The following is an 11,836-nucleotide window of genomic DNA, read 5'->3' as shown; positions in this document are numbered from 1 at the left end:
AAAAAAAAAAAACTATCAAAGTATTTACCACAGGGCAATGATTATGCAAGACATAATCTACCCTCGGATGAGCAATAAATATACGGCAAACATACGTTGTGCTTATCTTAATTTTGAAGGTTACCATGCTCCTCAATCATTTGCTTATCACTGGTTATACTGGTGCATTTGCAATGAAAGCAGCTCTTTAAAATTCCATTGCAGACAGCATTGGTGCAACAGAAAATCAATTTACATTTTTATTAAGCGGTGCTTGATTGAAAATGGTACAGCTTCCTTTGAATCTCAGTCAGAGATGCTCCAAGCAGGGGTCAGCAGCCACCAGAATGAGAACTACAGCGGTGTTTCATTAAGGTTAAAAAAAGAAAGATATCAGCGCCTTTCATTAGCCATCATACACATGTTAGAGTGGATTAGATGGAGCGTGATGGGAAAAAGTGCGCACTTCTCGTTTGTTTGACGTTAGAGCAGCTGAATAATAAATGACATGGTGTTTTACAGGTCATGGGGGGGCACTTGGTTATTAAAACAGAGTCCTGTTGGGGAAGGTCAGAGGCTAATGCTGGGGCACAGATTGATCTGCAGGGAGTCTCCGTATTTACTATAGTATAATGTACTATATTTACGTAGAGTGTCTGAATTCTGAGTGAAAAAATTTACGCTCTACATAGTGCCATCAAAAATTCCCACAATGGAATGAAAGAAATGGTGTCCATGGCATTGCACGACTTTCTGCTAACAATCGACTGTTCAAATGCGAGAAGAAGATCCAACATTCAAGAGGCCAGCATCTAAGGAAAAAGTCTGACCAGTGAAGGATATCAAATACATTTTTGATGAATAAATGTGATAAAATACAACGTACAAAAAAGAAAAAGCAGAGGGACAGAGAAAATAAGATAATGGTAGGAGAAGAAAATGTGGCATCCATCGCTTAATCCGAAATTTTGCATGAACATCAACGTCCAGGCCACCAAAGAGCATGAAAAGCCATGCATTTTAGATTTTCTGTCCATGAAGCGAGTTGATGAAGCACCGCAAGGAAAAAGGCACGCCATTTGATCACGTCCTCAAACTTTAGCAGGGAAACACTTTCACCACTAGTCGCCCCACATTAGTCAGTCATTAATGAGTCTGCTCAGCCATATTAAACAAAATGCTTTTCTTCCTACTATGATGGAGATTCAGTCCTTTTGTTCACAACCATTACTGAACATATTAACGGCTTAAAACACCTCCTCATTTACTACACATGTTAGAGGGGGACAATGATGAGTAGTTAGCTAAAACCTTGGCATATTCTATTAAATCACATATTATCTGTAGTACCTTCCCTGGCATGTAGAGTTTGAACAAACTCACAAACTGGTCTTTGACTGTTCCCAGCCTGAGGAGCCCAAAAGTTGCCTTGACGATAACTCGGTCCGGCACTGCGAGAGCGGCCAGGGAGCAAAGCTTGACACCACAAGCCCTCGCATCCTCCCACAATACGCACTGCTCGCTCTTCCTCGCGCACATAACGCAAACACCACAGGGGACTTGTCGCCCGACCACGCTGACCTCGCTGAAATCTCTCCCACAGCCCTTCCACCGCTTGAGTTATTAACTGTTTCCATTATTTCTTTCTCACAGGGCCAATAAAGCTTGAATCAGGTTATGAGACAGGAACCGAGAGCCGAACATCTCAGCTTTTATTAAGCTGTCTGTTACTGTGGGAAGGAGCATGCACGCACGTGCACAACCGACAAAGGCGGGGACGGAGGAGTGTGAAAACAAAATGATTACCTCCGAGGAAAAACAGATGGGACAGTGTCGAGGGGGCAAAGATCCAAGAAGAGGAGGACGAAGCGGAAGAGGAAGGGGAAATGAAATGAGATATCCTTATGCTAGGAGACAAGCGGTTAGAAGCCAGCAGGCAGTGCAGGACTGTCAGTGCGGCCTCGGAGGCTTATCGGCGCACCCGCAGCAATCACCCAACCAGAAGTGCTATTTACAAGATGTGAAAGTACTGTTATTTATGTGTGGTTCGTGACACCACAGAGAACGGGGGAAGTCAAGTGAACTCCAATAGAAAGTGAAGAAATGCCACTCTACGTTTTGTTTTTTTTACACACAGTGCACTGTCACAAGGTCACTGGTCTTCTGGGTATTTCTCGTTACTTTCTAAAAAGTTTGTTTCCTGTTAGTGTTCCACTGTATCACAGACACTGTCACACACGCACACACTCATTCTTGTGCACACGCAATAGGAGTGCTGTGTGTGTGTGTGTGTGTGTGTGTGTGTGTGTGTGTGTGTGTGTGTGTGTGTGTGTGTGTATTTGTGTAGACTTACGGCAGACAGTCCTGCTGAGATAACTGAGAAAAAAAACGCCTCAACTGTCATCTGTCGCCCTAAGAGATCACATGCAAACCAAAAACAAATATCACACTGTACGGTGTCCATACAGATTCACTGCTCCTCTACTACATTTTGATGGGTTTGTTTGTTCCAGGCAAACATTTTTAAACATGGCAAAAAGTGGCGGTGCAGAGACCAGACAAGCCCAAGATCTGTTGATGAGAAAATGCATGGTCCAAAGTAGGGAAAAATTTGAGTTCAAAGGGGGCAAAATTTTCTAGATCTAATGCTGAAGTCTGTAAACCAGAACTTATTTACTATAAAGCAGAGTTAAAGACATAGATGGAGTATGTCATAGGATGTTTGATTGTGATGATTATCGTTTTCTCTCTTTTCTTTTTCAACAGTCTCTGTGGGCAAAAAAAAATGCACACCCGATTTCAACCTGAAGCCTTATCAGGACAAGCCGTTCAAATATAAAATGAGGAGAAACATAAACATGTCGAGAAAGTTTTTTGTTTTGTTTTTTGTTTTCCTGGTGAGAGAAAGATGTAACTGTGCCCCAAACTTAAATTTTGTAAATTTATAAATATTTTAGTTTGAGTTTGTGTCCGCTCTATAGGTACAATTAATAATAAAAAAAGATAATTTTCCATATTTCTGGAGTCTAGTATTCCTGCTGAGTGGAGGTTTCACCCTGTCTGAATGATATTTCTAAACGTATGAGGATATTTCTGAAAAGCCTAGCATATAGCATATAGCATATAGCATTTAGCATGCTTGCTATGCTGTGTTATCGCATAGCAACAGCACAGCAAAGACTTCACAGAGTTTAACTGAAAAAATACAACAAAGGCAAATGTCTGCGGAGTATTGCATATTAAGTGTATTTGTGGTTTTTTAATGTAAAAATGAACCGCAAAAATTATGTGATTAATTGATGAGTCGATTTACAGAGAATGAATCGGAATCATTTCAGTCTTTTTTTTTGTGTACCCGGCTTATCTGAACCCGGCAATGAGGATTACCGTAGCGTCACGGATGTAGGAAGGGCTGCTGTGCTCGCCCACCACGGGCAAGTCTGGGCGCGTGGCGCCATCGCGTGGGCGCGGCGCGCTACTGCGGCCACTTCAGGCAGCGTTTACCGTTGCTAGGCAATGCGCACGGACATCATATATAAACCACACACACACACACACAGACAGACAGACGTCGCTCGTGGAGTCTCAGAGGGGTTTTTTCCTTTTGTTTTTTCCAACATGGCAGGAAACGACAAACAGGATTTGGTCCATCAAAACGCGATTCACGTCGAGACGATACGGAAAGAGCAGAGACACCGGAAACTTCACACGGAGTTCAGCATCAATCCGCACAGGAAATGTAAGGAAGCCAGACTGTCGCTTAACCCCATTTCCTTGTTTTCCGTACAGATGTAGCGTAAATAGCTCTGCGGGGCACGAAAGGCTCAAGGTGACCAATCCCGTAGCTGCCTCAAAAGCCTTATTTTCGCTCACAAAGACGTACCTGACGGTGTTTTAAGGACTAGACATTTTCATTGGCACTATTTCTTTGCTGGGGACTCTTCCACAGATTCCCCTCTCGTTAAATTCACGACCCGTGATCCAAGCGTAAACAAAAGATTTGAGTTATAAAGACTCCTTGAGCAGCATGTGTCTGCCCTTTTTGTCACAGTGTGTGTGTGTGTGCATGTGTCTCAATTGTCTTTCAGTACATGTCCTGCCAGACAAACCCATGTCCAGGAAATCGACTGAAGTGATTGCGGAGAACTGTAAGTTTACACTGATTCCCTTGAAACTAAAGAGAATTTTTTTTCCCCCCCTCCTCCCTCTCTTTTCTTCTATTCTGGATGAATACCCGTTGTGATCCCCAACGGCAGGAAGCGTTTAGAGACAATGAACTTTGGACAACACCTGTGTCACAGATTATGCTCTCTCTCCTCCAGCGGGCTTCATCGAGGCCTTCCACAAGGCCCGCCAGGAACCCACCAGGAAATACCCCGTGCCACTGACCGAGAGTCAGGAGATAGGATGGGTGTCAGCGCCACTGGTGAGGAAACGCATGCTTTGACGGTTTAGTGAAGTTAACAAGCAAACTGCAGGGAGTCAGGGTGTCACAGTGAGCGGAGAGCCGGCGATTCAGTCGGAGGACCTGAATTTGAATCCTTCTCTCCCTTTAATTGTGGTCAAAATGGCAGTTTTAGGTAAAATTATGAGCCCGTTCATACCTACAAAGAAAGTCTTAAAAATGTTACTTTATGGGGTGAATTGAAAAGGATTTTCTAAATTGGTGATGGCGTGAAGATGTTATACGAAGAGTGTGAAATGTGAAAACTTTTCAATATTTAGTGTCCCATGGATTTTCGCTGTGACCCCAGAGAGAAGGTAGAAGTTTTAAAATGACAGTATCTCCATACCTTTAGCGGTTTTGTTTGGCATTGGACTGGATCTGCATGTGCGCACAGCTTTATGCCTAGTAACACATTTTGGTACCTACAATACATCAGAGCAAACAGCTTTGACAGCCAAAGTTGGCCAGTCCATAACTATGCTAGTTTTAGGTACCAAAATTGATACACCTGGGACATTTAACTGTAATGAATCTGTCTTAAATAAGTCTTACAGCCAGGTTCAGTATTAAATGTATCCAACAGGCATGTGAACAACAGAGCATTGATTCTGTTTCAGAAAAGTAAATAGTACGACCCCCCATAAAACTGTCTCCAGGAAAATTCCCACAGTTCAAGGCATAGCCATGATCCGACTGGGATTTCAAACAGATAGTAGACCCAGCAAGAATTGATTTATAGAGATCTGCATACAATGACTGAAGGTGTTACAATGGTAAATTTGAGCTCTCTATAGATTTCAAAGCAGTAACGTGTTGCAACTTGTACAACCTTGCATTATTGAGTTTTAGTTTGTAGCATCCACAGTTTTTGAAAGCTGTAAAAAGATGTGTGTATCAACAATTGAACTTAAAGGAACCACTGAAGCATAAGCTGTTCTCTGGTCTTATGCAACGGTCATTTAAATCCAACTTCATCTCCAGAACCTGATCAAACGCTAAATCTGACCTTTTCTCCCCCCACCCCCAGATTCCGTTGAGCCGCAATGACGAGAGATTCAACTTCTACCGGTTCAGCACAGACGTCACCAAACACAAAGAATCTGCCCTGCGATCATCGAATTAGAATGGAGATCTCCATAAAGTGAACACCCATGTCCAGATTTATTTGTTTATCGTACAAACATTCAGGTGTCAGCACCAGAAGTTGCCCTTTTACATTTCCATCTTTGCAAACTAAGAAAAAACACTTGCACGGGAAAACATTCACACGGGTCCATACAAAGCACACTCGCTCATCACATACTAATCATATTAATGAACGGGGAAAGGGCAATGCTGGCGGCTGCTCAATATTATAAAATGTCAGATCACACGAGGGAGAATCAAGGAGCTGAGTTAGAGAAAAAAAATAAAAACAGAATTCCCCGAACTCTGCAGAGCACACAAAATGTAAGTAGGATGGCAGGAGGTTGGTCGAAATTCTGGGGTGTAATCTGACAGGCATATCGAGACAAGGGCCACAAACAATAAAAACTTGTCTCTGAAAATTTCTTCACCTGCAAATTCTTTTTCTTTACAAGCCTTATGGAAATCGCATGTGGGAAAATATCTATACTACTGTATTTTGCGTAGCTTTATGCAGTCCACTCTTAGTCTTTTCGTCACCAGTGATAATCCTCTGAAGAGCTTCCTTAGCAATATGGCAGGAGATCTCTCTCCGTCTGTGGATTGACGGGGGTTTCCATATCAATCCAAACACATTTTACCGACGGCAGATTGTACAAATGAAGTAAAAAAGTGAAGGAGATCTCCCCTACATGTCTCCTGAGGCGTACTGAGGAGAGATCCGGGAGCAGGTGTGGGGAAATCCTGCCTAGAAGCAAGTCTCAGTCCAGTCTGTTGAGCAGCCTGTCAGTTTTTACGAGCGAGCCTTCATCTTCTTGCGTACAGACTTGCCCGGGCGTTTCTGAAAGCCAAAGTGGGAAAAAAAAAATTAATTTGCTGTTCTTTTCAGTAACTATATTATTTCCTTTGACAAAATTTCTAAATTCGGTAAATCAGTCAGGACTCTTTTACGTGTATACGACTCACATTTTGTTTTCCTCCTTTGCCCTTCTTCCCTCCCTTGCCGCCCTTTGCATGAGCCACCTTGGCGCGGAAACTGGAAACATCGTTGTGGCTCTCTTTGGTGTTCCACTTCTTACCACTCTTCTTGCCCCCAAAGCCAAACCTCTGGTCCTTGAATTTTCTCTTGGCGTTGGGGCTATGAAAATAAAAGTTATATTTTAGCTTTCTGTGAAACTCAGGGAGGTTAAAAATACTAAGCTTGATATTTTTCATCGCAACATGCCCAGCTGAAATGTGACACCTTACCCTTTCTTGTTCAAGGCTTTCTTTGAGCCCTGAGAAGAGTCTTTACCAGTCGTCCGGTCTCCTTCCAGGAAATCCAGTTTGTCGGTCATTCCTGGGAGTGGTGATGATAACAAATGTTAAACCTCAAATTGAATTTGAATCGAACATTCTCACAAATTAATATGTTGGTCAACAGTACGTAAAGAGCCTTTCAGTAACCATCCAGGCTTCACAGTAGCTTTTTCACCTTTCTGTGTGCAGTGAAAATCATCAACTAAGTCAATTTTAAAGGAGGGATTAAATCACACTGCTAAAAACCCACCTTTCTGGTATTTCTTCACAGCAGACATCATAGCCTTCTTGTCTTTCTGTCTCTTCTGGATCACTTCTATTTGGACCTGGCACACATTCAAAGTTTATGTTAACTCCTAAAACCAAACAAGGAAATTTGGCCTCCTTCAGGGTGACGCGTCATAAAGATATCAGTCTGGCATTCACCTTTGCATACCTGCCATTATCATCACACACCAGTGACAAGTGGTATACGGGCAGGCCCCTAGTTTGCATACATGGTCAACTATATTCTACACGTAAAAAAAAGAGGTGCCTTAAAGACTGGACTCCCAGAGCGAGACTTATGAGAGAGCAATAGTAACCCTAAAAACAGGGACCAACCTTTTTGCCAAACTTCCTTTGCTCGCGCAGTTTCTTGGCCTTCTCCGACTTCTCCAGTATCATCTGCTTTGAGATGAGCTTTTTCCTGATCTGTGCAGAGGAAGAGAAAAGTTTTGTGTTTGTGCCAACATTTGGATTTAAGGTCGATTGTAAGAAGGAGCAACCGCGCTGAGTTCCTGAGCCACTGCGTGCGACGACATGTCAAATGCCCGCCCAGATTATAGATTAATTAAGGAAAGGAACAAAGGTGCTCAGTGTCTCCATCATCAAAACAATATTTACAATAATGTTAGAACATATCCACTAGAGGTGGTATGGTACATTTCAAATGTCAAGCTATTCAGTACACCACTCTCAGTTTAAAATATGCAAATGAAGAAACAGAATTAGGTTTCCCTTTTCAGCCCAGATTTGAAAACTATGAGCAGACAGTTGTAGGTCTTACAGCTGGGCTTACCTGGACTGTTCTTTAAAATAAGATGATATGAATATGAGTTATGAAATGAACTGTGTACTTTGAACTTGTTCAACCTAAAACCTCATCTGCGCCATAGAGGAACTGCTCACCTTCTGCATTTGCTGATCGGACTTGGCCATCTCTGCAAAGTAATCGTCAGGCCTCTTGGTGGCTATGCCGTGCTTGTTTAAGAGGGGCAGTGCCTCAAGGACTGTAGCCTGAGCTTGACGGTAGCTGTGAGTTAACAAACACAGAACATAAAGACTTATCCGTAGCACTGTTAGGATGTTTTTAGCAAAGAGAAGACTTTCGTTTAAGATCAGGCAGAATGTTTCGGTTTTGTGTCATAAGTATTTTCCAGAGTGACAACTGACTGAAAGGTGCAAACTGATCCTGTGTCATCAGATGCTACTAGTATCCTCGGACGCGCGCCGCAGTGTGTTTGTATCTTAATTTCTTGAGCCAAAATCAATTATTACTCTGCACTCGCAGAAATCAAAATGCAGCACAACTCTGCATGTGACAGTATTTGTATGTTTGCTGGAAGACAACATGGAATATACTTGAATGAATGAACTAAACTATCTGCTGACGGTTATTTAAATATCTTAGACGTGATGCTGACAACTATTACAGTTACATCCAAAAGTGTAAGTTGAGAGTTTGAAGAATTAACTTTCAATATCAGCTTTTGAGCCAACATGGAAGTCCTTAAAGTAAAATTTGAACATTGACATTTCCATGACACAATCAAAAGCTCCAGAACAGCTACTTGCCGGACCTTGTGGTGAGATTGTTTCACCAGCAAGAGTTTGGTATTTGTGAGAGTCACTCCGTTAAATGGATTAACATTTTTAACAATTTGCACATCAAGCTATGGTCACTTACAAGAACATCTCCCTCTGGAAATCATCGTCCGCATTGAGTTCTCCATTGTTCAGAATAGGAACTTTCCCTTCAGCCTTGGAAAGAACGTCTTCAGCCGGCAAGTTGGTCAGATCCATCCTCTCCGACCAGGGAAGGTCTTTGCGGAAGTCAGCGAGGCACTGTTTCAAACCCTCCTGCATCACAACACACGTGTAAAATAGTACGTTAAGACACATCCAAGTATGTTAAATAACGATGGTTGATGATTACTGATTTGATTTCCACAGTGGCACCGCTTTTCAGATTTTATGAGCCCTGTTTTCTTTCCTACAGTACATGCAAACAACTAACTACTCACAGAAGTGCACTAAAACTGGACGAGCATTTTAAGGTTTCATGCTTCACGTTGTTGACTCACTCACCACATTGTTGACAAACTTCTTGGGTTTATCCACCAGAACGTTCATCCCGGGTTTCAGCAACCCTTTTGTGAAGGCTTCTTGAAGCTAGAGAAAACATACGCTGGTTAGGTATATTCACTTTCATTCATTGTATTTCAGTTAAAGCACGATTTCTGCCAAGTGGATAAGATTAGCAAAAATGGCGTATGTAATGTTTTTATTGAAATGAAAATAACTGTTTTATTGCAATTTTTGAAGGACTGCAAACGTGAAATGTATAAAACATTTTTTTCCCCCTGAAAACCTATGTAAATATAAGCTAGTGAAAATATCTTTACTTATATCTCTAATATTCACTAATAATAGTTATGAGCTTTGGAAATAATGCACATCAACATTCATCCAAATAAAGATTATTTGATTTAGACAGATAGATAGTAGGACCGATTTTCTCTCAAAGAATCTTCTTTGAATCTCCATGAGTCTGAGTGTGTAAACGAAGCCTCATGAATTTCACATGCCGCCTCGTCAAGACAGAAACTATCTCCATGAGTTTTCCCAGGCTCTCTCCCCGAGTCGATTTCTGGCACACTTACAACATGTTAAACTAAAGCGACAGTAGCAGGAATAAGGCCATTTCACCGTCGTTTCACAACATTAACACGCTACATCTTCGCTAACGCTGCCTCCTCAGCTAACTGTAAACAAGACTGTCTCTTCAGTCTAATTTTGTATCAGTAAGACACTTAACAGAGTCCAGCAGAGTGAGTTTTACAGCAGTAAGACTTACAGGCCAGCATTTGTAATTATTTCGTAGGTAGGACGAGTATAGAAAACCAATTGTCGTTCGTAGGCGTAAACTCACCTCATCGTCCGATAATTCACTGTTTTCCTCCTCTGACTCCTGGCCGAGCAGCGCCTCCTCCTCTACTGACTCCATTGTCCTGTTAACGATGACCATAAAGTGGGAATATGTGAGCTAGTGGACTTAAAACGTGAAGAAAAAAAAACCCCTGCGGACGGTACCGCTCCTCACATGTCTGGAGCGATTCACGTGGGGAGGAAGTGACGCGGCCGCATGTCCTACCAGCACAGGCCGCCGGCGGAAAGATTGTGTGTGAGACATCAGTTCCTACATGAAAAATAAATAAATAAATATATATAAATATACACACACACACACACACATACATACACATACATACATACATATATGTTGCAGTTAAGGCCTATAGACATATATTCTCTAATACCTTACAAAATAGCAAAAATGTCGTATGTAATGTTTTTGTTGAAATGGAAATAACTGTATTTTATTGTATGGACCTCAAACTTGACACGTATAAAACAGGGCCCCCCCTCGACAATTTATGTAAAATATAAGCTGGTGAAAACAACTTTACCTCCAGCAGCCTGTGTAATGTTAAGGTAGATAGACATAATAAATACTTATATCTCTAATATTCGATAATAGTAGTAGAAATAATGCACATCAACATTCATCCAAATAAAGATTATTTGATTTAGATAGATAGATAGTAGGATCGATTTTCTCTCAAAGAATCTACTTTAAATCTCCATGAGTCTGATTGTGTAAACGAAGCCTCATGAATTTCACTTGCCCCCTCATCAAGACTGAAACTATCTCCATCAGTTTTCCAAAGCTCTCTCCCCGGAGTCGATTTGGGTCACTTTTTGACATGACACAATCTGCAGCGTTGGGTCATTGTCGCTGTGGCTACCCTGACTGTGGTGTTGGTGTTGACTAAAGCTAATGCAGTAAACTTTCCTTTCACTACATTTTCATGGAGTTTTTTCTTTTAAACAATGTGTGCAAAATTTATTTATCCCCTCGAAAATAGCTGTGTTGGACATCAATCTACCGCAGCCTCACGCAGATCTCTCTTCGCTTCACACGCATTTTGTTGCTTTGCCTAGAGAAACTAGGCAAAGCAACGGCCATCGGCCCCAAATGTCCAAACCTGAAGTACAGTGAGAAGGTCGGAGCCACTGTGCACAACCTGCAGCATTGTCGCTGTATACTGTAGCAGGAGGAGGGGTGTGAATCAGAATCCTTCACTTTTATGTTGCCTAAAGATAGTTTGTATTCGTCGTTTGCAGTCACGTAGAAGTCGTGAGTGGAGGGCTTGCAGTTAGAGCCAGAGTGTGCACGTACTGAATGCCAATGCTGTGCTTTGGCCAGTGACCATGAAAGTAACTCGATCTAACTGAAAATGTCACTTGAGAGGGATTCATCTCAAGTGGTCAAGCAAGAATCTGGACCCAACGAAGGGTTGTATTAAGAGTTGTCAACCGTGACACTGTACGTCTGTCCACAAGACAAATGAGATTACATTAGATTCCTACAATTGTTGGGTCCCATAAAAAAACACAGTTCTTACGTTTGCATAAGATGTTTTCAGTAAGACACACGGGACCAAGACATGCATTTGAGTGTGCATAGTAAAACTGTGACTCTCTGTCCAAGAGATCATTTAGCTTTTGGTGGCAGTGGTGGGAGGTACGGCATTCTGGGTTTTAACAACGATTTTAAATTAGACAGTTTAATTGAGTGACCACCGTTTCGTGTTATCTGTGATTCTGTTGAACAGATATGATATTCCCTGATTTCAACTACACACTACAGTAACAGATCAT

The 11,836-nt window shown here is 41.9% G+C and overlaps 2 protein-coding genes across 2 annotated transcripts; one reads left to right on the top strand and one right to left on the bottom strand.

Annotated features, from left to right (window-relative positions):
* The first annotated feature begins 3,538 nt into the window (after window positions 1–3,538).
* On the top strand, window positions 3,539–5,571 carry fam183a (family with sequence similarity 183 member A). Its single transcript, XM_040129824.1, has 4 exons — window positions 3,539–3,718; window positions 4,068–4,127; window positions 4,302–4,405; window positions 5,454–5,571. Exons 1-4 carry the CDS (start codon window positions 3,598–3,600, stop codon window positions 5,547–5,549), a joined length of 381 nt encoding a protein of 126 aa, XP_039985758.1. The 5' UTR covers window positions 3,539–3,597; the 3' UTR covers window positions 5,550–5,571.
* Window positions 5,564–10,294, bottom strand: ebna1bp2 (EBNA1 binding protein 2). The gene is made up of 9 exons (XM_040129823.1): window positions 10,044–10,294; window positions 9,200–9,283; window positions 8,799–8,971; window positions 8,021–8,144; window positions 7,454–7,543; window positions 7,101–7,176; window positions 6,800–6,890; window positions 6,518–6,689; window positions 5,564–6,392 (listed from the first exon to the last, which is right to left on the bottom strand). Exons 1-9 carry the CDS (start codon window positions 10,137–10,139, stop codon window positions 6,345–6,347), a joined length of 954 nt encoding a protein of 317 aa, XP_039985757.1. The 5' UTR covers window positions 10,140–10,294; the 3' UTR covers window positions 5,564–6,344.
* Window positions 10,295–11,836: the final 1,542 nt, after the last annotated feature.

The sequence above is a fragment of the Xiphias gladius genome, chromosome 6, assembly GCF_016859285.1.
Source record: "Xiphias gladius isolate SHS-SW01 ecotype Sanya breed wild chromosome 6, ASM1685928v1, whole genome shotgun sequence".
In the NCBI taxonomy this organism is placed as follows: Eukaryota; Metazoa; Chordata; class Actinopteri; order Istiophoriformes; family Xiphiidae; genus Xiphias; species Xiphias gladius.
This window is presented reverse-complemented; position numbering and strand designations above follow the sequence as displayed.

Excerpts from the sequence above, each read along its gene's own strand:
- fam183a (XM_040129824.1), top strand. The coding sequence starts at position 3,598 with ATGGCAGGAAACGACAAACAGGATTTGGTCCATCAAAACGCGATTCAC. Across the intron at positions 3,719-4,067 it reads CATCAATCCGCACAGGAAAT|TACATGTCCTGCCAGACAAA; the intron begins GTAAGGAAGCCA and ends ATTGTCTTTCAG. Across the intron at positions 4,406-5,453 it reads GATGGGTGTCAGCGCCACTG|ATTCCGTTGAGCCGCAATGA; the intron begins GTGAGGAAACGC and ends CCCCACCCCCAG.
- ebna1bp2 (XM_040129823.1), bottom strand. The coding sequence starts at position 10,139 with ATGGTCATCGTTAACAGGACAATGGAGTCAGTAGAGGAGGAGGCGCTG. Across the intron at positions 7,544-8,020 it reads CCGATCAGCAAATGCAGAAG|ATCAGGAAAAAGCTCATCTC; the intron begins GTGAGCAGTTCC and ends TCCTCTGCACAG. Across the intron at positions 6,393-6,517 it reads GCAAAGGAGGAAAACAAAAT|AAACGCCCGGGCAAGTCTGT; the intron begins GTGAGTCGTATA and ends TTTGGCTTTCAG.